This window comes from Podarcis raffonei, chromosome 5 (genome assembly GCF_027172205.1).
Source record: "Podarcis raffonei isolate rPodRaf1 chromosome 5, rPodRaf1.pri, whole genome shotgun sequence".
Lineage (NCBI taxonomy): Eukaryota > Metazoa > Chordata > Lepidosauria > Squamata > Lacertidae > Podarcis > Podarcis raffonei.
In genome coordinates, this window is record NC_070606.1 from 56,836,143 (window position 1) to 56,862,942 (window position 26,800).

The 26,800-nt window shown below is 42.8% G+C and overlaps 1 protein-coding gene and 1 long non-coding RNA gene across 12 annotated transcripts in view; one reads left to right on the plus strand and one right to left on the minus strand.

Annotated features, from left to right (window-relative positions):
- SH3PXD2A (SH3 and PX domains 2A) overlaps positions 1 to 26,800 on the plus strand; it is a 249,449-nt gene that overhangs the window by 119,164 nt on the left and 103,485 nt on the right. For 2 of the 11 annotated variants that reach the window (XM_053389304.1, XM_053389305.1), the window contains exon 1: positions 7,186 to 7,415. The exons of 8 other annotated variants lie outside the window; for them this stretch is intronic. In XM_053389304.1, coding sequence (XP_053245279.1) covers positions 7,276 to 7,415 — 140 coding nt within the window. In that variant the 5' untranslated portion in view covers positions 7,186 to 7,275. Of the gene's footprint in view, positions 1 to 7,173; positions 7,416 to 26,800 lie in introns of those variants that run through there. One more of the 11 variants, XM_053389307.1, reaches the window with a different exon arrangement.
- LOC128414278 (uncharacterized) lies at positions 5,513 to 9,689 on the minus strand. The gene is made up of 2 exons (XR_008330630.1): positions 9,234 to 9,689; positions 5,513 to 5,903 (listed from the first exon to the last, which is right to left on the minus strand). It is a non-coding gene; the product is annotated as an uncharacterized LOC128414278 (long non-coding RNA).

Genomic DNA, 26,800 nt, shown 5'->3' on the forward strand with positions numbered 1-26,800 from the left:
AAAACTTGCGGAACGAATTAATTTTGTCTTGCGAGGCACCACTGTATTAAGCATGGGCAGCTGTGGAAGGGCTGAGTAAGAAAGTTTACTTTGCAGAGGCACCTCCTTGGAATGTGAAAACCAGGGTTCAAGCCATTCAGTTTGTGACTCTCATATCCTTGGAAGTGGCACTAAGTATTCTAGCCTAAGCCAATGAAGGGCAACTGCAAGAGTCAACTGTGGTATATATTCCATATTCAAGAGATTTCAACACCCTTCTCAGAAGGCAGACATCAAAGCATTGTGGTGAACCTCAGGATATTTTATCTGTCCAATTGCATTTGCTTTTAATTAGAGTTTTGTGGGTTCTCTGAAAAATTGTCAGGAAACCACTGGAAACTACTTGCTGGTAATCCAACCTCCCTATTACTTTAAAAAAGATTGTAGGCTTAAAGTTAGAACCAAAACGATTGCTTTGTTGAATTATGATGGGGAATCCAATGACTTGGAGTAGAGAATGGCAGAATTGAGAAGCAGAATTTTAAGAACTTAACAGTTCTTAAAAGACAGCATGGTTATATTGACAATATGGTCCATCTGTTTCAAGAATGTTAAGTGAAAAGTGGGCACCTTTCATCATGAGAATTCTCATTACCAATATGTAAAGTTGGGGTCATTGTAAAATATGTTAATTAACCATATGTGTGTGTGTGTGAATCTGCCCCAGTTTAAGTAATATTAAACTCTATGACATCCTAATTATATGCTCATAAGGCAACAATACACCAAATGAATAAACATCACAATATAAGTACCATCAGAAAAAAATGCATGGTAAGTTTCTCACTTCCACTTTTAAGATTCTTCAACTACTTGTGATGGTGAGATCAAAAGAAGCAGAAGAGGGTGATTAATCATCTTCAAATGATCCTGAGGTTGCAGTAGACCCTTAGATATGGGACCTGAATATGTGTACACATGCACTTGTCTTGTTGGGTAAGGCCTTTAATCTGTTAATCTTTTTACCCCACTGAGTGGTGGTGGAGGAAATATCACAGCACAGCTGAGCTCCATTCTTGCAAACTTCCTTTAGGCTGCCCAGAAGCATAAAATAAAAGCTTCCATTGTTCTCTTATTCCATCTCAATACACAGATCAAGCCCCTGTTGTTCAGATAGCGATGAGGCTAAAGCCATTAAAATGCATGTCTTCGCAGCAGGCTGTAAAAGGCTAGAAATGGATCATGAAATCTGGACATACAAGTGGCTCCATCTAAAGAGTTTTATTTCTCCCAGTCCTTCTTTAAAAAAAATTCTTCACCTGCATAGACTAGTGACTGGCCCTATTTGAAGGAATGGAATCACCTGAATTACCGTATTTTTTGCTCTATAACACGCACCCAACCATAACACGCACATAGTTTTTAGAGGAGGAAAACAAGAAAAAAAATATTCTAAATGAAATTTTTTTCTATTCTAAATGATTTTTGTGGTTCATGCTGTGGCCATAGACATGTGATCTGACGGTGAGTTTGGGGTAGCCCAATGCAAAAATCCTGAGGATCCATGTGGATCCATGCTTTGTAACCACATTTTTGCACCACTGCAGGCCCAGGCAACAGTGGGTGCATGATTTTTTTGGTGCAAGCTGTAGCCATGGACATGCTGTGTGATCTGATGGTGAATTTGGGGTGACCCAGTGCAAAAATCCTGAGGATCCATGTGGATCTGTGCTTTGTAACCACGTTTTAGGTGGGGAGGGAAGGAAAAGCACTCAAGGGACAAGGAGCACACGTGGGGTGTGTGGAGAAGGATGCTGCTAATAATGCAGGCGAGGGGTTTAAGGGGAGAAGGAACACGCGTGGGGTGGGTGGAGAAGGATGCTGCTAATAATGCAGGCGAGGGGTATAAGAGGAGAAGGCTCCTCTCCTCTCCCGCTTTGGTCCTTTGAAGCAAGCAGGCTCTGCTTCTCTCCCACCTCCCCGGCTTAGCGAGCTGAAAAACTTTGCTGCTATTTAGCAAGCTGAGTGGGGAGGAGAGAGGGACAGAGAGCCTGCTTGCTTTAAAGAAGCCAACCGGACAGGACTCCTCTCCTCTCCCGCTTTGCTCCTTTAAAGCAAGCAGGCTCCTTGTCCCTCTCTCCTCCCCACTCAGCGGCTCTTCTCCCGCTTTGCTGTTTCAAAGCGAGCCACGGAGGAGGGAAGGAAGGGGAACCATGGATCCTCTGCTCACGACTGCGGCAGATCCCCCCGCCATCCGTATGCATTCGCTCCATAACACGCACAGACATTTCCCCTTACTTTCTAGGAGGAAAAAAGTGAGTTATGGTGCAAAAAATATGGTAAATTTAAGAGCTTCTTCTGAGAAAAGTTTGTGAGCATTTTAAGGAGCATCAGAAACTAGACAGATGAGTGATCCTTGAATTCATTGGGGAGCTAGAACAAGTGGTGGAAAAAGAAGTAGATCAAGGAGAATAGGAGATTAAAAGGTAGTTTTCAGACTTCTGGGAGGCAGCGCTTGCCTCTTCCAGATGGAAATATCAAAGAGGCCCTGATAGTAAAGTGTGTGCTATGGTGCTTGCAGCAGATGAGGAACAGACATTCTGCAAGTTTATGTGTTGGTGTTTCTAGATGTACGGGGAAATAAATATTTTTCAAACTTCAGCTTTAATTTTTATGAGATTAATTCCCCCAGTCTATTACACCTAAAAATGTTTTTTCCCATTTCATTGATGGATTTGCCACTTTCATTACTCTTCCTGCAAACTGGGTACTTTAGTTTGTTGAGGGTGCTGGGAATTGTAGCTCTGTGAGGGGAAAACTACGGTTCCCAAGATTCTTTGAAGAAGTCATGTGCTTTAAATGCATGGTGTGTAACTTTTCGGAGACAGAGGGAAATGGATGGATATCCCAATGCATTCTGATCGTGAGAATATATAAATTGTTCCCATGGGATATTTAAGCACAATTTGGGTTCATGATTCATCTTCTATGGGGAAATAAGTACAAATGTATTTTAGTGGATTTCTTTGTTCTCTCTACTATTGTACATATTGATCTTTTAGAAACTTTTATTGTGGGCCAACCCCACAAAAAGTGTCATTGAACACCGCCAGGGCTTCATCTGTAAGCTTTCCATGTGCATTTAGATGTACTTAGTACATAACCTGACCCATTTCTGTGTAACACTTGCATGCCAGCAGCAAACATGCCCAGGCCATCAGCACCTGGTGTGCTAATACTGTACAGAAATCAGACATTGAATATGGTAAATATATCTGGGTGCACATGCAAAGCTTACATGGGTAAGGGTTTTGCCCTATGGCCTCAACACCCTCCAAGTTTATTAACACAACCCCACTTTTATTTATTTGGCTCAGGTATTAGTCACCCTTCCAACAAGAGCTCAGGGCAACTCGCAACCTATTGTGCACAAAAAACTGCCTAAAGTTGTGCATAGTAAAATGTAACGCTAAAATCACTCTGCTTGCCTGTTTCTCTTTCCCATAACCTTAGCTGGGGGTTGGGCTTTTTTGGGGGAGGGGGGTGGAACAGAGTTTTAATGCTATGCTATATATGTTTAATGATGTCCATATGGATTTGTGGGCTCAGGAATTAAATACATAATAGCTCCCGATGACATAACATGGAAATACAACTCCTACAGTGCCAGTGTGTAGACATTAAAGGGTTATTAATAAAAATGAACACTTTAAATAGAAAAACAAGCTTACCGGCACAGACTTGGCTTCTAGCCCATCTCTGAGTGGCAGTGGGGGAAAGGAGGATTGAAAAATGTGCTCTTTACCTAGGTCAGTGTATGAAAATGAACATCTTTTGTACCATTTGGTGCTTAATTTTTCATAGGGGATGCCTGGGGCTTTTAAAGTTTTCAACCAGAGTACAAACAGAAAGATGATAAAGGGGGTTGAGGAATGATATTCAGCCAAGCACTGAACATTTCAGTTGCATGTTACAGGGGAGATTTTGACATTTCAATATTAAGCATTCATGTTTGGTTTGGCAGAACTGTCCAGAAGGTTAGATCTTAACTTGTCAGAAAGCAAGATGCACTTTGTTTCTAGGTGAGCCAGGAAAATAACAGTGTGCACCATTTGAACATGACCTATAAGAAAGTTGCATCTGGTCTGCAGGAAAACTAGTGCCAAACAAAACCAAATTACAAAAACAAAAACCCAACTGAAAATACAGTACCTTGAGAATAGCAAATGCTTGTACTCTTCTCCAACCTCTGATTCTTCGTGTCTACTTTTGGGTCTGGAAGTGTGAGTTTCTTGCCATGTTGTCCAGTCTGGAAGGAGTCATATTTTAGTGGGAGAAAATATATGAAGTACCCCATTGCACTGATGCATGTAACAGTCTTCCTCATCCTGGCATTGTGGATACAATGCCAACTAAACATGCCCCCTCTTCTTCATTCCCCTTCCCTAGCCATGCACAGCTTTGCAGCACACATAACCAGCTATGCCTTTTCCGTTCATTCACAGGTGCAGCATGCATCTGTAGAGCTGATCCAGTATTGAGTGGAGACTTAATGATGTTGCAGCAGCACAATCTCTCCACACCCCCCCCCCCCACTTCCCTACATAGTATTTTCCAGGAAATAGGATAAGGCTGTAAAGTTGCTCTTTCATTAGGTGCACACATTTAACCAGTGGTGAAGGCCATCGCTGGCGGATAAAACATTGAACAAGTCCATACATCAGGGTGAAATGACTTGCCTCAGGCAGCACCTGTGTGGGGGCCAAAGGCAGGAACGGTGTGTTAATGGTGCAGCAAGGCCCAAGTTATATTTACTTCTGGACTTCTACTCTGTGGTAATGGCTGGGCAATGTGCACTTCTGCACAGGTGTGCACAGTCACTTTACTGGAACCCCCATTTTGAGGACACAAGGTGGTCATGGCTGGCTATCCCTGTCAAGCAAGTTTTGGGATACTATCCAGCATTTACCGGTAATATGTGCCCAGCAGAAAACCACAATATTGCCACCAACTGAAAAGGGTTGCCAGAAAAAACTTCCAAGACATTCCTGGAACAGAATATGAGAAGTCAAGGGTAAATTTAAAGAAAAGAGAAGAAACCTCTTGATTTTCTTTTACTAGGTCAAAGCCATTCTTGGGAGTTGGGCCTTCAAAACTAAAGGCAGTTAGTTTCCTTTTTAAAATCATGCAGAACATATGGGAATTGGGTTGTTTCTGCCAACTTTCCCCCTCTCTGGAACCAGAATCTTCCCAGGGATTGCTCCTAATAGAATAAGGCTGGGGGTGGGGAGGGGAGAGAAAGCCTGATGTGACTCATACAGCTGCAGCAGAAACAACAGAAATAACATGCCTTTTTTCTTGAGAGTCATCGTCTTTCTAATAGTTTCAGTTCAACTGGAAACCATTAATGTTGTTGTTTCAACCAGCCATTCAAAGAGCACCGGTGGGCAAGGGATAGCAACAGGAGAGAGTGAGAGTGTTGCCCCAGTTTTGGTCATAGAAATTAATTAGCAAAGACAAGAATGGAACATGGTGAGTTGTGATTGTTTATTCTCTGCATGGTGAAGCTTAAGAGGGTTTTCTTTCTTCTTTGGCAATCACTCGTAGCCAAGTAAGATTGTCTTCCATGAACACAGTCTTAACAGTGAGTCCGTAAGTGACTGTGGAGGCCAATTCTGGATCCACACATCCTTCCACAGCGGGGACATAGGTTTCTGGATGGGAGTTGATCACAGTGCGGGTTTCCCAAACATGTCTTGCTCTTAGCTCATTTCTCCTTTTTGCCCTGAGTTCGTGCTTCCTCAAAGTCCATGACACCTTTGGTAAAGGCTGTTCAGGTTCTCTTGATGCTTCTTTTCAAAACAACAGATAGAATTTTGAAGTGTAACACTTCCGGGGGAGAAATCATATTCTTGAATACTCCCCTATGTAAAAAAAGAGAAAAGTACAGTACAGAAAACAACAGCTCCTTTAATGTAGTAAAGTGGCACACTGGCGTGCAAGGTTTAGTGCATCATTGGCTCAGTCCTCGGCAACACCCTGCCACTAGAGATTCAGTGAGCACCGCCTGTGCCAACTTCTAAACACCGGCTGGAAACTTCTGTATTCCTCCAGGCCTTTGCAAGCAATTAAGAGTACATCCTCCACACTGGTCTATTGATGTTTGCTTTTAATTTCTTTTTGCTTTTAACTTTTTACAAATTTATTGTTTGCTTTATGTTTTTATATTGTTGCAAACCGCTGTGATATATTTTTATGATACAGCAGTATATAAATATTTTTTATAAGTAAGTACATAAATGGGATTCCTTGGGATTTATTTATTATTTGCCCCAGGCAGGGCAAGTAAATACTCCAAATAAATAAATAAACACACACACACACACACACACACACAAATACACATAGTTAATATACACACCCTCTGAGGAAGAATGGCCAGGAGAGTGCTGCTGGTACCATTATTCTGTAGTGGCTAAAAGTTCTTTTTTTACTGGTAATTTGAAGTTTAAATTTGCTTCAGGCAGCACAGGCATGGAGCAGGTGTTCTGCAGAGCTTTGAAAGAGCTGGGGTGGTGGGCTAGCTGGCAAGGCAAGGAAGCAGGGACCCAGCGGGCACAAATCTGCCACCCTGTCAACTGAGGCAATAGCTCTGATAACTGGGTTTCTTTTGCAGGGCTGGTGTAACTCTTTTTCTCATAGCCGCTGCAGAATGAGTATAATCTGTTCTCCACCCGGAAAGACAAAAATAAAGGAGCTAGGAAGTAAACTGTGGGTGTGTCGCTCTGGACTTTTCATGTTTGTGGAGTTTGTAAGATCTGCTTTCCTATATGTCAATCACTGTTATGCCTCTATTCATTGGCTAAAACCAGTGAAAGTTGGGTGTAGACTAATTTATAGAACAAATGAAGATAATGTCTGAACATTTTCCTGCACAGCTAGTGAGGGGGGAGCAAATGCCCATAGTGTGAGGTAGTCCTCTTCCCAGTGAGCAGCTTTCCATTGGTCTGTAGGTCACGGGTGTGTTCCAAATTTTCTCTTTCCTACATGCATTTCTCTCCCTCTGTTTTAGGAATTCTCTGGCACCGCCCTTTTTTCCTCTTCTTATTCACTGGCTGTGTGGTCTCACTCTTCGATCATCTATCACATATTAAAGCCCCTCTGTCCCACTCCGCTCTTCAGCTGTTATCACTGGCTGCAGATGATGTCTTATGCAAATCTGTCCCTCATTCTGAGAAGTACCAGTGGGTGGGAGTAAGAGATATTGTATGCATGTAGGCTTTGTTCTCTGCGTGTATGTGCTGGGATGCACGGCCCACCTCCCATAACTCCGAGCAAACACAAATAGCAGCTTTGTGTATTTTGCATAAGCTAAACAGCAGAACACTTTCCAGCTGCTCCTTAAACGAAGAACAACTTCATGCTCTAACCCTCATGTAAGTAAATCTGTTGTCGTGTTCAACTTCTGCTTTAGCATAGCTTTTAAGCATTGGCTTGTCTTAAAGATGTATAAACACTTCTACATAGAGGGTCTGAGTGGGAAGTGAGAGGGCTGTCCTCTGTCATCACACTTAATTAGATTCAGGCACTCCTTTATTCTGTTCTTGAGGCTTTCCTGTTGTACTTTTAAGTCACAATCTGTATCAAATGTTCAGCTCCAGCGGCTTTAAACAAAGATCGTACTTAAAAATGGAAAGTGAAATGGCTTTGTGGGTTACATTTTTGGCAAAATGTGAGCAATTTTCAGGGTGAAAAACATTTACAAAAGTTTTAGCACTGCTTCAGTGATAGTTGACAGTGCAATCCTATGTATGTCTACTTAGGAAAAAAGACTGAGTTCAATGTGGTTTACTCACAGATAAGTGCACAGGATTGCAGCCTTGGGCTCCCAAATGTCTTGAGATGTTAGTCCTAACTGCCCTTGGTTTTGCCTGTTAAGACATTTAGATGTTACTGAAAGTTTGGCATCCCCTTTCCCCCAGTATTGCACTTGGATATTGCCCTAGGGAAAGCAACAGTTCCTTCAAGGCAAGTAGCTTAGTAAATCCATCCCCCCCGTTATGCTGTGGCAAATTAGTACTGGGCAGGGTGGGGACATGCTGGTAAAATGTTTAGTACAAGTGATTTAGCTGGTAAAATATTTGTATTTGCAAGATTTGCCCTTACCCTTTGCAACTTGTCCTTTTTAGAATAGGTATGACTGTGTATGATCAAACTGGAGTGCCTGGCTGTGACACAAATTCTAATTATGCATTTTCTAGTTCAAGGATCTCTAGATGTTGTTGAACTACGCTTCCCATGATGATAGGAGTTGTAGTCCAGCAACAGGGCAGGGGGAGGTTAGCCACCCCTGTTTTATCAACGTCTCTTCCCCTCTTCTAACACACTTAGGTCCAATCCACAATTCGGGTTTTTCCAAGGCCACAGCTTTTTCTGGTTTGTGAGGCACATAATGCATTTCCAATCTGTTGTGATTTCTGTTTGCTCATTTGATCTGGATTTCCATGTGAACCAGCCTCATGTTAACTGCTGGAACCAGTTCGCTCCCCTTTGCCCTTCACCTTCCTCTCCTGCTCCATCTTTAATCTTAGGCAGGTGGGAGTGAATCTGTAGGCATGAAGTTTTATCCTCTATTTTACTATACAACTCAAATGTTGATCATAACTAGGGAGGGGGGCTCACTGCTTCTCTGTGCACACCTTCAAAATCCCTTTCTCCCAAACCTTCAGTTTTTCTTAGGCGGACGAGAAGAACTGATTGTGGTGGTGACTACATACACTCTGCAGTTATTTCTGGGGCTACAGATACTTCTTTCCCCTATGCAAATTAATTGAGAGCCATCCTTCTATTAACTTGCATGGCTAAAAGAAAAGGCTACCCAGAAACTGGGTTGGGGGAATCTTATCTGCGAAGGATAACAGAACCCTTGGGGTGAGATTCTCCATCACCACCACCATTTATAGAGATCCACTATCTTCTTTCCTCCTATGCAAGCTAATGGAGGGATCACTCCATTATCTTGCATCAACTATCTGTTCAGGTGTGGAGGTGTGCTTGTAAGAAATGACCTTTCAGGCATCACCCACTCCCAATGTTGTGTGATAAAGAGAGGCAATTCTGTATGTGTGACTTCTTACTGCGCTGCACAATGGCATGTAGCACAGAATTTATGTTAAAAGCAAGGGAGAAGCAGTGTTGCATTTCATACAGGTACCCTCCACAAGTTTTGAAATATAATTCTCATCCGCTCCAACCTGCATAGGTAGAGCTAAGGAGCCAGAGACACATGCGTTCTTATAGTCAGGCCCTTGAATCACTCTGGCTGAAGTCTACCGAACAGGTATCATTGCAGTGTAGTGCTGGACTAGGACTGAGGAGAATACAGGTCAAATTCCCATTCAGCCATGAACCTCACCACCCCATAGCCTAACTTGCCACAAAGGGTTGTTGTGAGGCTAATACGGAGGTGAATGACACCTTGAGCTCTTCACTGTAATAAGGATATAAATGTAGTAAGTTATATGGAAATGGTAATCAATTTCTGTCAGGTATAGGTAAGCTCAGCTTAGAAAGAAGGTGCTCATCCAGACTTGCTTTTGTGCCTCATTTCTAGACATAGGTCCACTCTTTAAAGCTCCATGTCTGAGTGCTTCTTCCCCTGCCACCCTGGCAGTTTCCCCACAAAAACCTACTCTTTACCACTATGTTGTGGTGGGTCTTAAGAACTGCTTTCTATGCAGGGAGAGGAGAGGAGAGGAGAGGAGAGAGGATGGGGCAAAGTTGCATGAGTCTGACTTGCTCCTTTCTCATCCAGTGAAGAAAAATGTTCACATAAACAGGGTCATGTGATTATGGAACTGACAGTATCATGAATACTTGCAATTTAGAGTATAACAAGAATGTCAGTCACAGTTTAAGTTACCCAGTGGATTCAGTCTGAGTTCTATGATGAGGAATGGTTTGCAAAATATTATTTCTTTCATACTTGTTTAAAGTATTTTATATCCCACCCCATATCGAATCAGTCTTGGAGAGGAGTACAAAATTCATTTAAAACAGCAATCACATTCATAACGCAATAATAAAAAACCATAAATAGCACCCATAATCATAAGAATGCTCTTTCACCTGGAGAATATGTGCATTGGCCCTGGGACAGTTCCCTTTCTGGGATTAGCATCTTTATGGTGCCAAGGATAACCAATTTTCCTAGGATCAGGGAGGGGTGAGGACAGAGGATTATGGGAAAGGACAGCGTGTTAGTGCAGGGAATATATATCCTACTTGAGACTTCCTTTGGTTTCTTGCAACTTCAGCAAATACTACGCATTTTCTAGCTTTCATATGAGACCATAAGAGCTAGAGGTTTTTTTTAATTAAAAGAAAGGCAAGATTGTCAAGTAAAATCAAATTTATTTCAAATTTAAATAGAATTACGTTGATTGCACTGCACAGAAGAGTTGCGTAAGAACAGCATATTATTGGCTTAGATTGCAGCAAGTTTAACAGAGCCAAACTTGCAAGAAACAGGAAAGATAATCTGATCAACCATATAGAAAATATGTACACAAGTGAGAAGCAGGATATCTCTTGCACATCCTTCCGTGGCAAGAGAGTCATGGAAGCATGATTCATAGTTTGAATGCCAAATATATTACCAGCTCTTGTCACAACACCCAAGGGATTTCCAGGCACTTTTGCCGTCTGACTTTAAATCCTGCTAGGTGAGAGAGAGAGGAAGTGAGTTGGAAATCTGTGGCATGCCTGCTCCTCCTTATGTGTCCACTAGTCCCATAGGGCAACCATATTTTTTCAGCGATGACTAGAAAGGTTGTGTACCAATCACTTGTGCAGAATTTTTTTCTAGGAAGCACTGGTACCTATAGAGGGAGAAGTATCAGTGGAGCCATCAGGGCAAAACTTTGGAGCAGAAGTCTAGGGCCCCCTCTCGGGAGAATGTGCAGAAGGGACACTCCAACCTACAATGCACAGGATGACTTACCTCACATTTTGAAGTTAGTGAAGTAAATACACCTTATGATCTAAAGAGGAGCTGTCTGTCAGACAATTAAGTCCAGAGTCTAAAATGTACCACTGCAGGTTAGAGTGTCTCTCCGTGCCTTTGAGAGGCGTCACTTAGACTTGGCCAGTGCTCAGGTACCAATGATTCACCGAGAAGGTTTTCAAAGCTCAGCTTGTCGGCTTTCCAGGCCTGTGAGCACATGCTCCTTCCCCTTGCCCAAGCATCCCAGACATCTTGGTGATGCTGTGGGGAAATGCCTTCTGAGGCATGTCAAGGAAGAGGCAAGTTCAGACTGGGTGCTTTGCATGGCTCCTGGAGTGTTAATAAAATCCAGAGGCATAGCTGTGATGCATCTGTCGTAGCAAAGCAGCAGCGACACGTCCTGTGGAAGACTTAACCACTTTTGAGTGTTCATAATAAGTTGTCACTGGAATGGTTTGGGGAGCATTATATCAGGAAGACTCGGGGCTTCTGTTTTGTTACGGGTGGATTTGTTGCTGTAGCAGTGCATGTGGTGGGCTGGAGCTCACCTCCCAATACCAGAATCTCTGCTGCTTGCCTGGGCAGGGCAAACACATTAGCAAGTTGAGGTCATGCTAGTACACCAACAAGAACACTGGAATGGCAGCAGCAGTCCAGCAGATGTGCTGTCATGGCCCCTTTCTCGCTGCCCCCCTGGCCCAGCCCTCTTTGCAGAAACAACAGTGACGCCCGTGTCAGAAGTGTGGCTCAGCCCTACCACGCATGTACTACTGTTGTTTCCTTGTCCATGGTCACATCCACACCATACATTTAAAGCATTCTTCTACTGCTGTAAAAGTCATGGTCCCCCCCAAAGAATTCTGGGAACTGTAGTTTGTTAAGGGCACTGGCAATTGTAGCTCTGTGAGGGGTCTCTTAACAACACTCAGCACTCTTAACAAACTACAGTTTCTGGGGATTCTCTGGGGGAAGCCATGGCAGTCTGAAGAGGTAGAAGAGTGTTTTTAATGTATGGTGTGGTTGTGACTCACTGCTTTGTGCTCCAGATAACCCTCTGCTGAGGAAAAGATAGTCAGTCCAGGAAACATTTTTCGAAGGAGGCGAGACAAGTGTTAATCGGCAGCATCACAGATACCAATCACTGTTAAGCGCTAGACTTATCAGATGCACTCACCTTTCTGTGCCGATGAATATCAGAAAACTTGGCTGAAAGAAAAGCCAAAGCAGAATGTTTACCTCTTAGAAATTTCCTCCTAGGCCTCTCTAGCACTTGGTAGGTCTACCAATGGGTCCTATTCCAGATTACAGTTTATGGAGATAGCACTGCATCACATTTCTCAGAACCAGAGTGCCTGTAAGTAATTATAATTAGTGCATTTGAAAATGTTCTTTGACTTGTGCAAGAATAATAAGAGATGCAATTTGGGGAAATTCTGGTTGCCAAATCTGACTTTCCTTGCACAATGCAGACTGTGCATCAGGGACTGCAGCGTGGCGATGACAGGAGAGAATGATGGTAAGTGTGCGAATTTCATAGTACATGTGCCCAGGGCGGGACAAAGGTCATGGAAACAGATTAGGACAAGGAGCAGAACAACTGGAAGGCCTTCTACATATATGTTAACAATGTGCATGGCACAACACAGTGTGCAAGCGGAGTATTGCCCCAAGGATTTTCTCATCCAAAATTGGACACAGGGAAGCAATATGGAAAGGGGAGGCAGGGGTCTTCTCCAGACATTGAGCATTCTCCATGGATTGCTTTCACAAAGCTTACATGGAAGTTATATATCTCTCTCCCCCTCCCGTCATTCTTTATGGAGCATTTGTTCTGATTTACTTGCAGGATAGTTATATGACAACCAGTGCACATTCTGATATCATTGAGGGGTGTTTATACATATTCATCATTCTACCATCCCACACTTTTCAGTGCATTTTCTCGTCAGTTTCCTAACTGCAAAAGCCAGTTGTTGTTGTTGTTGTTGTTGTTGTTGTTGTTGTTGTTGTTGTTGTTGTTGTTTATATCTCTCTCTCTCTCTATATATATAGATATAGATATAGATATAGATATAGATATAGATATATAGATTTGTTGCACTAGGGCAACAGAACAATGTAATCTTCTTGAATAGTGTAAATCTAAATTTACAGGATGCACTGGAATCCCTCCTGCAACATACAGTCTGGAGGCATCCGTGGATAAACAAGAAAAGAATGTACGATTACTTCAGTAGCATGTGGCTTCCTTACAGTAGGACAACATGGGGGTTGTGCCAAAGGCTTCATGCAAAGCGTGAGGTTTTGAGGAAGGATTTTAAGAAACGAAAGGAAGGAGGTGGCATCCTTCTTTTAGGTAACCTTTACTGACTGGTGCCCATCTCATATCATGGCCAGGAAGATGTGAGTGGTGAAATGAAATTAACCTTCATTGGCTTTTGGGGTGACAGCTGCAAGCATCCATTTCCCATCTAGTGGCATTGTTGCTCCAAAGGCCAGTGTAGGCTGACTTGAGTGTGTGGTTCAATGCTACAGAGACCACTTACATATTGACAAAAAATAGGGAGGGAAAGGGCACAGATCTGTATAAAATATGCACATGCTGATTTATATGTGCAGACAGAAAATGCAATTACAAATAGGAACAGAGCACACCTCACCAGACTGCAGAACACTGTGACCAGCTGCTGTCCAGCAGCTAAATGTTGACAGGCAAGTTCAAGGCTTCTGCTCTCCTTTCATATGGCTATTTATCTTTAAACCATACTTGGGACAGAACAGCACTTCACATAGAGGATGCCTTCAAACAGAGAACGGTAATGTTGGGTACATGCACATCTCTGCCTTGTTGTGGTCTGATGTAATTTGAAATCAACACAGATTGTCTAAAAGGTTTGGCTGGCATTGATTGGGAGGGGTTGGGGAAAGAGCCCCTAATTACGTATGCCCTGCTTGTCTGTCAGAAGTCTTAGAAGACTAGTTTGTACATTGGGTTCTTATAGATCTCTATCTCCACCATGAGGTCAAATGATGCATTACATGGTTTACCTTCTGTTTTTCATTTTAACTGTGAAGTCATGGCTAGCTGCAACTGGTCCAGAAAGGTGCACTTTTCATCTAGTGGGGGGGGAGGGGTTGGAGGATACAGTGCAGTATTTGCAGCTTTGCTTTCTCTCTTATTCCTCCTACTGTTTGTCATTTGTGAGCAGCCCTTTAAAAAATCTGCATCACAGAGAGGCAGACAGAAGATAAACAAGGGAAGCTGTGTTGGGTCCATAAAGGGGGTGGGCAGATCATCCACAGTTTACCGAAGAACTTTATTTGGGCCAAGCAAAACATCACAAAATTTTAAGTATTTTTTTTTAAAAATATTCATTTTAGTATTGGTACACAATAATAAAACGAAGAGAAAATGTGAATCATAAGTTTGTATTGGGAACAGAGGGAAAGAACAGATAGAAATAATACACTGTGATAGAAAATTAATTTATTGTAAATAAATTATAAGGAGCTATATCCTCTGCTACTTTTTCATTCTATAATTGTATAAACATGGACCATCTTTCGATACATTAAAAAAAAACAATTTAGTCATTTGTTTGCTTTATCTACAAGACTGTTTTCTGCAGCCATTCCATAACTGTTGGGAGATTTTTACATTTCCAAAATTGGGCATACAAAATTTTGCTGTTTTGCTGTGTGGTGGGGGTAGGGGGAGAAAAAGGGTAAATGGTTGTAGTCCAAATGCAACAGTTGTAATATGAAATATAAGAGGAAATAACAGACTTGCATGCAGGATTGCAACTTTAATTGAATCAGGCTCAACTAGAATCTGTGCAGGTGTCAAGTTGCACCTGCTGAGTCAAAACACACACAGTGGCTCAGCCATTCCGCTTCCCACTTTTAAAATATAAAATCCAGTCGTTACCTGGATCTGTCCCTGACCTTAAGTGAAGCACAAACATTCCTTGTTAGATTGAGAAGTCAATTAAAGAGAAGCATGACAGTTTTTGTATTAGCAAAGCTGCAGATTGATTTTAAGGTGTATACAAGGATAAAGGAAAAGTCAGTAGAAATCAAATTGAGTAACATACTTACTTGTCAAATGAAAGTATATCAAAAAATTAAGGATGGGCAGACTTTACCCCATTTCTGCCCTGTGGGTTAGCTCTGCTCCCATGCTTCTGCTCTGCCTTTCTTCAACTTGGAGAATTGCTAAATTTAGTTTCAGAACTGGTCCAAGCACAGTTTGCCTCAGCTTTTAGGATCCTTCTGTTCATATGCTGATTGTTGCTGCTGCTGCGTATTATTAAGGTGTGCAAATACTTATGGGCATTGAGGAAACACAGCCGGCACCCACAAAATCACAAGGCCATTGTGTGCACCATCACATCAAGATGATTTTTTGTACTCTGTTTCATTAACATACATAACCACTAGTGCACACTGGCAACCTGGATGCTGGGGCCAGGGGCAGGGAAAGACTCAAAGAAATGGAAGAGGCTTATTGCTAGGGCAAATGGCTTCAATGCAGTCTCCAAATAAAAAACGGAAGGATAGGCAACATAGGAAAGTGGTCAGAGGGACTGAAAACAAAGACCAATTGGATGGAATGTGGTTTTTATTTTTCTTCTTTATTAATAAGAATTAGAACTCCCTGGGTTCCCACAACTCAAGCCTTGTTCTAGAGAGGAATGAATGTGTTCATTCCATAAAACAGAGCTAAGGGTCCTTTTCTTTTCCTGAGCAGGGTTCTTATATACATGGTCTGGCTCTGAATCACATGAAGCACAGTTCTTGTGTGTATCTGATCATCATGCATGTACAGTATGTAATTTTGAGAAGGTTTTTTTGCTGTATTGTTAAACAATTTTTGAAGGGAGAAAGGAAGGCTAGCAGATTGCTAAGGTATCAGTGGCATACCACAAACAAGACAAGTTAATTTGCAGCCCCCAAATCTGAGGTGAACTTAATATAGGGAGAACTTTATAAGCTTCCTTTATTTTGGTCCACAGAAAAATAATTACAGGGATATATCTGGAGTGGAAAGTCTGTTAACTCAGCCTCCTTTCCTGCTTAAAATCTTCTAGCTGTCCCTAATGGAAAGACCCCACAACTTTTCCTGAGTAATCCAATCGGCTGTTCAATTTATATTAAACTTACATCTGCTGCATTTCAACCTCAACTCATTATTTCTCACCCTGCCTCAAGCTATTATCCTTTAAGCAGTTATTCAGACTTAAAAATAGCTATCAACCATTGTCCTTTTTCTCCCAACAAGTAGAGTTCCTTATATACCATACATTACATTTTTCATTGTTCTCTTTTCAAAGCTTAAAAGCAGTGATATAAAGGCCAATTTGCATGACCAGATTGACCCACTCACTATACTTTTTCAACAAAACTATCACACCAACTACCGTATTTTTCGCTCTATAAGACGCACCAGACCATAAGACGCACCTATTTTTTGGAGGAGGAAAACAAGAAAAAAAATATTCTGAATCCCAGAAGCCAGAACAGCAAGAGGGATCGCTACGCAGTGAAAGCAGCAATCCCTCTTGCTGTTCTGGCTTCTAGGATAGCTGCGCAGCCTGCATTCGCTCCATAAGACGCACACACATTTCCCCTTACTTTTTAGGAGGGGAAAAGTGAGTCTTATAGAGCAAAAAATACGGTATATCAGCTTTCCTCAATCTGCCTTTCAGATGTTTTGGGCTCTAATTCCAGTAATCAGAGATAACAAGAGTTGGAGTCCAGTGACATCTAGGGGGCACCAGATGCGAAAAGGTTAAGCTATACCCGTAGTCTTCAAGCTTTTCAGACCCAGGACCCACTTTGCACCCAAACATACATTTGGGATCCCTTTCTGAATAGTTTACCATATATTTTCATAGTGGTAGTGCTCATGTTATGACTCACTAGTGGGTTCGGACCCACCAGTTGAAAGCCATTATTCAAGTCACTTTCAGCATCCCTGGGATGTGTGTATGTGTGTGATGAGAGTTCTACAAGTCAGTGCTATTCAGGTGTGCCCCAAAGGACTTCAAGCATAAGGATTGTCGAGTTTCTGCCTGCTACACTGCATTCGTGATCAAATAAGGTGTAGGCAGTTAGGAGGGGCACCAGGCTTAAAAAACAAACCATTCATGTCGATGGAGAAAATTTAAAAAACGATAATGAGTGATTCAACCAAAATTCGGAATGGAAGACCCATAATGGTTTATTCAAAGGCTCTCATTTCCAAAGCTCATTATAAGTGCATAACTCCTATGTGGGTCAGAGATCTGCTGCAACTCCAATACATACCGGTACATCTGCAACTCAAAATGTCTGCATCAGACCCTGACAATCTGGCAAACACAAATCTTTCCTCATAATATTTAGCAGATGCTTCTAAATATGTTTCCCACCTGTCATCTTATAAGGTGTTATAGCCCCACCTTTCCCCATTTATCTTACAATTGGAACCATCTCTGTTAAATACCTTCACATTCAAAAGGTAACCAAGAGCTTTCTTGTGAGCCAAGTGTTGCCAGATGTGAGAGAGTCCAGTTGGAGAACCTGAAAGATAGATAAGGAATCCTGGACTGGTGTTTCTTCAGGCTCTAGTGGTCCAGTGCATATGTTTGACATGGGGTTCAAAGTAGCCCACATTATGCATATGGAATGCCTGCCTGAAATGTTTTCCCTCACCTTTTGAATATAACAGCCACCTGATCCCCAAAAGGCCCAGTGTTAGGACTTGAGCCTGAAGCAGAGTGTGAACCTTGAGAATGTCAGGTGGGATTCCACCTGTGCACCATCACCAACCTCTGGCCAAAGAGGCAATTCCCATTAGCCTCAAGCAGCATGGCCGATGGTCGGGGATAATGGGAGTTGTAGTCCAGCAACATGTAAAAGGCCACATGTTCCTCATTCCTTCTGTAGGATGACCACAAAGACCTGCAATAAGCTTATTGAATATCACTAAGAAGGAACTTTCCCAATGGCAGTACCTAACTCCATATGAAATGTTGCCAGGCAGGCCTGTTCTCTTTTCTGTGTATCATGATGATTTGACTTGCTGGTCTTCCCTGATGCAGATCTGCCTCCACCACAAGTACTAATGTCCAGTATTGTTTGCTTTGTGGTCTCTTGAACCCTGATCCACAGACTACACTGAAGCCAGATCTGGCATCTCATGCAATAAGACTGTACTAGTCACCTGCTAGTCGGGCGAAGGAGCAGTCATGGAGATTAATAGGTATGTGTTATGAGCACTGCAGATTCCTCCTCTTAGAGGCAGGCGAGCCCTCACATTTGGAGAGCGAACTCCTTCCATTCCTCTCTAGGCAGACAGAGGGAGAAAGAGGAAGCAGCCCAGCCACAATTCCTGCATCTGATAGAGACACCCCGGTTACAGGGAGGTGCCGAGGCTGGGAGTGGGACTGTTCTGCCATCAGATGGGAAAGGGAGGGCAGTCAGCTAGTCCCCAGAGGGCTTGCAATTATACTGCCCCCTGGAGTTTTTTTTAAAAGAATATTTATTAGATTTTCCAATTTTTTAAACAAACAAACAAAAACAAAACAAACAAAAACATTAAAAAAGACATAAAGTTCATAAATCATACTTTTAAATAACAAATTTCTCAGACCTCCTCATACTTCTCCTCCTTGTATCCCAATTAAGGTTATTTGTTCAGCAAATCCTTCATTTAAAGCATTACAGCTTATAACATTACCTCGTTTTTCAAACCCTTTCCCCCCCCATCCATGTTCCTTTATATCATTACAGCTAGAAACCCCTCAATTTCAATCCAACCCCATTTAACTTTCCTTAATTTTACAGTATTTCTGTAAATAGTCCTTAAATTTTTTCCAGTCTTCTTCAGCCGACTCTTCTCCCTGGTCACGGATTCTGCTAGTCATTTCTGCCAATCCCATACAGTCGATCAGCTTCATCTGCCATTCTTCCAGAGTGGGTAGATCTTGCATCTTCCAATACTTTGCGATGAGTATTCTTGCTGCTGTTGTAGCATACATAAAAAAAGTTCTGTCCTTCTTTGGCACCACTTGGCCAGCCATGCCCAAGAGAAAGCCTCTGGTTTCTTCAAGAAGGTATATTTAAATACCTTTTTCAATTCGTTATATATCATTTCCCAGAAAGCCTTAATCCTGGGACACGTCCACCAAAGGTGAAAGAATGTACCTTCATTTTCCTTACATTTCCAACATTTGTTGTCGGGCAAATGGTAGATTTTTGCAAGCTTGACTGGGGTCATGTACCACCTGTATATCATTTTCATAATATTCTCTCTAAAGGCATTACATACCGTAAATTTAATCCCGGTGGCTGCCCCCTGGAGTTTTGAAGGCTGTGCTTCACAATACATTGCCAGCTCAATTATTTTTGAAATGGTTCTTACAATGTGGTCTACAAACTGGTGTTGGACCAGTTGTATCAATACATCTCACAGCCCTAGCCTGAAACAGGGAGGCCTGCTCTACCAGTGTTTGCTCCCCTTGTTATTTAGAACTCTGCTCAAACACATGGAATAGAGTAGGCTCCCCGCTTCAGAACCTCTGCCCAAATGTGTGGAAATTGACATGGATGTGATGAAAGGGAAGGGGCCAGTGAGCACTGTCCCATCTAACTGTGCAAGTAAGAATGCCTAGATTACCCATATACTGATCCAAGGTCACCCAGTAATTTCAGGGCTCATTTGAACCCGGGTCTTTGCAATCCTAGTCACAACACACTAACCACTATACCACAGTGGCTAATCTGTATCAGTAAAGGTTAGATGAAACGCAACCTTGCTCCAGTTGACTTGGGGATGCAGAAGATGGTGTAGACATACCAACTTCACATGATAAATGCCTGGCTTCCTCCATGAAGCCTCCTGTTCCTCTTGACATAAACTGGGGTTCTAATAATTGGTTATAAACTTATAGTTCAAGGTCTTCTAGAAGTTGCTGAACTACAACTCCCATCAGCTCCTACTAGCATGACCAATGACCATGGATGATGAGAGTTGTAGTTCAGCAACATCTGGAGAACCAAAAAACCCCCGCTTCTGCCATGGTGTCTTAGTGTCAGGTTATACCATCAAATGGTAAAACATTTGCTGGACTGTCTCACATCAGGCTGTGCTGGACTAGGATGGAGGTTTGTGTGTTGGACTGTTCCCCCTATGCAAGGCGGGAGGTGTCATAGAAACTAGTATGTCAGGAAAAAAGGTTGCCTTCTCTAGATGTTATTTATACCATGTTGGCCTTAGGAAGGAAAAAATCATCTTGAATTGATAGGCTCTGGGTGAGCCTGCTAGAGAATTAGTGTCTGCAAAGTTCAGTCTGCCTCATGCTCATCACATACCCATAAATTTCTTTTTATCTGAAGCTCAGCAAACCCATCTGTTTTCTTTAATTTAATCCAGGAGGGGAAAACACTGTTCTGTCATAACTCAGTTTTTCTAATATTATGCATGTTAAAAGACATTTTAATAAGAAAATGTATTTGATATTCATAATGGTTTCTGACATTTTAAATTATATTCTATCTTGTCTTCTGTTTTTAAAAATAACAAACATGAAAGTGTGGCTGAGTCATCAGTTGAGCCCAGAAATTAATGAGTAGCAAACATTAATATAGACAAACACAACATCTGGTCATAACCTGTTATTTGTACAGTGAATGAAAAGTAAGAATCCTCTATACTAAGCAAACTCATTCTCTGTTGATCCTTATGTAGCCACAGTGGCACCTTCCATGCACAGGGTAGAGGTAGCAACTGGATTGGGAAAAGCCCAAAGTTTGCAGAAGTGCACAGTTAAAAAAAAAAAACCTTTACCCAAAAAATCTGAAGAGGAGGGGATTTGGAAGAGAGTCCAATGAAGATAGAGATGGGCACAGAGCCCTGGCTTGCTGGGGATGGGAGAGATGGAATGGAGTATCTTGGAAGAGGTACGTAAGAATAATTCTGCTGGATCAGGCCAGTGGCCCATCTAGTTCAGCATCCTGCTCTCATAGTGGCCAACAAGATGTCCATGTCCATCAGAGCTTTCCAAACTGTGTGTCATGAAACATTAGTGTGTCTTTTGCAGTGTGTAGGTGTATTGCACAAATGCTCTCCACGCTCCTCCCGGGGCTGGAAAAGGGTTCGTTTAACCTCCAGTTTGCTAGTAAAACTGAATTACTGTGTTGCAAAATGATAAAAAATGTAAAGGGACCCCTGACCATTAGGTCCAGTTGTGGCCGACTCTGGGGTTGCGGTGCTCATCTCGTTTTACTGCCTGAGGGAGTCGGTGTACAGCTTCCGGGTCATGTGGCCAGCATGACTAAGCCGCTTCTGGCAAACCATAGCAGCGCACGGAAATGCCATTTACCTTCCTTCCAGAGTGGTACCTATTTATCTACTTGCTCTTTGACGTGCTTTCGAACTGCTAGGTTGGCGGAGTGCAAAATGATACATGTCTATAAAAGTGTGTCACCAGCATGAAATGTTTGGAAAGCTCTTCTGTAGGTTATCACTGGCAGGAACTATGAAGAGAAGCACTCTATGCTGCAATATTTTGTTCCACATCGCACTTCTATTGCAGAACTCATTGTAGAGCTTCTGAATATATTGGAGGGGGCAGGAGTGTGTGCAAAGCAAATTGTTAAATGTAACAGTTTTTAAAATTATTATTGTCCTGCCCTTCCTCCGAGGAGCTCACGGTGGCGTACATCATACATCCTCACACCAATCTTGTTCAGTTGGTAAGCCTAAGAAAGTGGCTGCCCCAAGGCTAACCAGTGAGCATCAAGGCAGCAGACATTGGAATCCTGGTTTCCCTGGTCTTAAGTGCAACACTCTGGCCACCACACCACACTGACTTTCTAGTCTAGCTAAGCTAGGCTGAGTAAGAGTTTGTGGGATGTAGCTATGACTGCATCTAGATAAATATAGCAAAGCCAGCCTTGCGAATAAGCGCACTAATGCTACCAGTCTATGTGAAATTTCACTAGCCCTCTTGCCCAGATCCATGTTAATTTTAAAAGCTCCTTAAAAGGAAAAGGAAGGGGGGAAACAACCTTTATTCTACAGCCTGATCCTGCGTGTGTTTACTTGGAAGAAAGTTCCTCTATATCCAGTGATACTTACAAACCAATGTGCGTAAGATCGCACTGTTGATCTTATGCCCTTAAAACACACTGGTTTATTTTATTTTTGTTTTTTTTTTCATAATTAGATAAAGGACCTTACCAGTGTTTCCACACAATTTTTAGATCAGCAAATAAGGGATAATCTAATTTCCTTGAAAAATCCGGTCATACACAGAACTGCTCAATGTCAACATTGCAAGGCATAGGAGGAGAACGAAGAGCTGATTCCTGAACCCCTGCTTTTATTCTTGCAGACTTCTGCAAAACAATTGAACCTCAGGATATTACAGTAGCAGAGCGGTGTGCAATAGTTGCTGCCAAGCAAGGGGGGCATAACAAGCCCTGTGTCTATGGGCTACGGTGAGAGGATGGTCCCTTCTGATTCCCAAGAGAGTTGTTGTTGTTGTTGCTTTGTCTGGGCTGCTTTTCTCCCAAAGGGGCTCAAGGTCCCCATGGGAAGAAAACCACAGCAAACCACAGTTTGAGGGTTCAGGTCTAACATGTTTGTACCACATCTAAAATTGCTGACTTTACAGAAAGTCAGTGCAACATCCAAAGTTGCTTTAAAGATTGCTGGACTGCAGGAAGAGATTTTCTCCAATAGGTGGAGTATCTGCTTCAGGTTTGTTTTATGATGGCACATTCACAGCCGAGCTGGCCTCCCAACAGATGAAGTGGGAAGAGAGCAAGAGCGATTGCGCTGTGTTTATTGTGGAAACATGCCACGTTTTCATAGATTTACAAGCAGCTCATTGGAGCGCCTGATTGCTCTGCAGTTTTGCTTTCAGTCCGTTATTCTTGCTGATATGTTGCTGGTATATATCTCACTGAGACTGCAAAAGATTCTTTCGGAGACATGACGTGGGCCAAAGCACGGAAGATAGAAACCAGCTGTTGGGCAGCATTTCTTCCAGCGGCTTGAGGAATTCCAGCAGGCTGCAAGAGTCTGATTGGGGATTGCCATATACTGGCTGCCTTTGCAGCTATGTTGGTCAACGCTGGCCGAAGTAAGGTTTTCATGGCAGTGATTTTTCTGCTGACATTAATTTGTGATCGTTGTGGTAATTCAGGATGACACTGTTCTCCCTAAATGGGGAAATTAGCAGGATAGGATCTTGCTCCTTTCCAGATAATTCACAGTTCTATTTTCAAGAGAAGGGATCCTTATATTTAAGCTCCACACAAGTACTCCTTTCTGTGCAGTATCTTGAAATATTTTTAATACCCCCCTCCATCTTAAAAATCCAATTCCATGTTTAGTTTTTACTCCCACAATTGGATCTTGCATCTCTTAAGCTTCCCTGCCTTGAATATGTCTTGTTTCTGGTCAAGTTTAACACACACACACACACACACACACACACACACACACACCGGTTTCCAATGTCTTAGATATAAGACAATAGAAATTCACTGGCCCTGTTGGGGCATCATGCTAAGCCATAGTTTATATCCTGCTGCAGCTGTGAGATTGGCCAGGAGTGATGCAGCATCCCAAGTGCTCTTTCTGAGCAGTGTGTGGGGAGCTGCCTGGTAAGCCTGGTCCTGATTTCTGAGGATTGGGCCCTCGCTGTTGTCTTTCCTTTTGCCGGCAGAACTTACGCTGGGCTGCCAGGTCACCTGACAAGCTGAATGGGCTTCGCATCCAGTGTAAGCCTCCCCCTCCCAGTGTCCCCACCCTCACTACTGCCCTGGAATGCCCCCTTTTCAGGGCTTGCATCAGTTTAAGATCCACTGTGCTTGGCTGAGCCAACTAAGCCTGGATGAGGGACTGAAGCCAGTGTGTCTTCAGCTGAGCCAAGGTTGGAGACTTACGCTGGTGTAGCTCAGCAGAACCAGGAACCAGCCAGCTGAGCTGAAGATCCACTACATCCTAAGCCATTCAGTGGATCTGGGCTCAGGATTGCACCCTTAATGATGCTGAAATTGTTGCAAAAAAAAATAAATGAAATGGTTGAGTGTTTTTAATAGTAGCTTTTTGTGTAATGGCAAGGAAAAACCTGACACAGAAACAGACAGATTTTGCATTATGATAAAAGAAAGAAAATACATAAATTATGTGCATTGTCCACATGGCTGAAAAGCAGACCAGGGCAGAGCAGACGCCTTGCTCATGTCATGGAAACATCATCCCTACATTGTGGTTAATGGGCAACCACAGCCAACTTCTTAGTCAGGAGTTGTGACTGGACACTTTTCTGGATGTGGTTCCTTACTTCAGGTTATAGGGACAAGAATCTGCCATGCACTGAGTCAGACCATTGGTCCATCGAGCTCAGTATTGTCTCCACTGACTGGCAGTGGCTTTCTGAGATTTCAGGTCTCTCTTGAAGTTGAGACCTTGTGCAATTAAAACAGCTTCTCTAACCCCTGAGTTATGGACCTTATCTCAGCAGATACGTAAAAGACTTGTGGACAAGGCTTTTAGTTGTTTTTCTTTACACCTTCCGCCTCCTGTTTTCGCAGGCCAACCAGCATAAAAGGTATAATTGTCTTCCCATCTCTATAAAATCTTTGGGCTGCATTGTTTTCCTCCCCCAGTAATTTACAAAGCAAACTATTGTTATGTTCCTGAAAGGAGCATGGAAAATATGCCACTAAAAGCAACTCAGTCCGAGAGAAACTGTTTTCAGACCTTCAAGAATGAGAAACACAAGGGGAGAGTTGCACGATGAACATGATTTCTTCCATAACATAAAGACTCCAAACTCAGCTATTTCCCTGGAGGCAGCAGCTGCCCTTTTATTCCTTGCAGAGGAGAATCTATGCAAACATAGAATCAACACAAGCATGCAACAGATCCACAATGTGAAGTCATTCCAGGGTGCCAGATGTCCCTGACTTACACATCTTGGTTTGGGGCTCCTAAGTGGGTTGTTCAGACCTAGTGGGTGGATAGCTAGGCTATGGCATTGTTATCAGTGTACCTAAGAGAAGCGGAATCTGATTCATCTTTTGTCAGCCAAGCTCCACGAGAGCCTGCAGTTTTGGGGGGTGGGGGGAAGGATTCTGTCTCAAGCAGACCTGGTTCCACAGACCTAGAGGTAAACCAATTGCTTGAAAACAGGCTGGTGTTCGGATGCAAGGTTATGTTTAGGTGAGGCTGTCTTTATAGCTGCTTGATGAGAAGAGTTTGCACGAGGTAAACTTAATGTGACAGGGTGGGGGTGGGGGTAGGCTAGATGGTGTCCTCAAACCCATAGAGCCAAATTTGCCTGGCTTGCTGAGAGACTAGAGAGCTAGTGGCACAAGAGGTAGGGTGCTGAAAGATGGTTGCTGGAAGTCCTCGTGGCCTCCTTGGCTTTCTTTGGCTTGCTTCCTATGTTTCTCTGCAACGGAGTTGTTGCTTAGAGGGCAGAGCTTTCCATCTGTGAAGCAACTCCTATGTGGTTTGGACTGATGTGAACCAAACCAGCAACTCTCATCTTTTTCAGGGGGTTTTCCTTGGGGTTACAAACGCCAGGAGTATGATTGAGCGCTGATTGAGCACACTTTGAAAACAGCTTTAACCACATGGGAGCTGCTTGCCACAAATGACTGCCCATGAAGTTTGCCTTTTAAGCAATACCAGTGTAAAATGTGTTGTGAGCCTCTTTGGCACACTCGGATCTCAAGATATGTTAGTTATGAGAGTATTAAAAAATGCATGTTTTTTTATTTCCAATATTTTGCATTATTATTCATTTTTAATCATTCATCACACCTCATTTTTAAAAATTGCGGGGAGTAAGGCATGAGGGTGGTTACAGCTGGTAAATTTTCTAAAGATTGTGCTTACCCCTTTTAGGCCATGCAGACAACAGGTTGGTTTAGATGGCATGGTAGGCCAAACTTTGGTTTAGCAAAACTGTGTGAACATGTGGGCTGCTGGAGATGAGCTCACAGCCACTTGGCTCCTCCCTGGTCCTATTTGCGTGGCGAGTTCCCGCCCCCCACCAGGATAAATAAAGACACGAGACACCATAGTTTAAGGTTAAATGGGCGAATTAGGCCACAACTTTATTGAATTCAGGAATGAGAGGCATTGGCTTAGGCATTGGTCCTAGCGACTATCCGGCTCCAGCCCATTTGCTGGAGACACGGGGAAGGGTTAACACTATATCGGGGGAGTCTCCTGCCGAGGCACGTCGACTAGGAGCTCCCCTGGGTCACCGCTCTCACCTCTCTCACCACAAGCTGGAGCGAAGAACAAATCTTCTCAAGGTCCCACTAAGTTAGATCTACTGTGTAGAGCAAACTAGTTCAGTAAGTATGCCAAGATCCCTTTCATCCTTATGAATAAGGGTCCACCACTCTTCTGCACCCTTGAGTGACTCTCCGTAAGAAACAGAAAAGTAAAATGATAGGAGGAACTGGGAGGATAAGACTTATTGCCACAACAGCTGCACAACAACCACAGAGATTTGTGTCTCCAGGTAGAGCCATTTGGAAACTGGAAGTGCACACAGGATCTAATGTGGTCTTTGAGGAAGGAAATAAAGTGTTTTCCCGTTTTAATAGAAAAATATCAATACCAGTTGGAAAAGAGGGACAGTACTTAACCAGAAGCACAAATGCAGCATCATTATGTTGATGACAATGAGAAGACCCAATTTCCCCCCCTTCTGGTTGTCAGTGACATCCATCTGTTGGCTCTGCTTTTCTACAAATTGCCTGTGTTGTTTACATTGCAAATGGATTGAAGCAGGA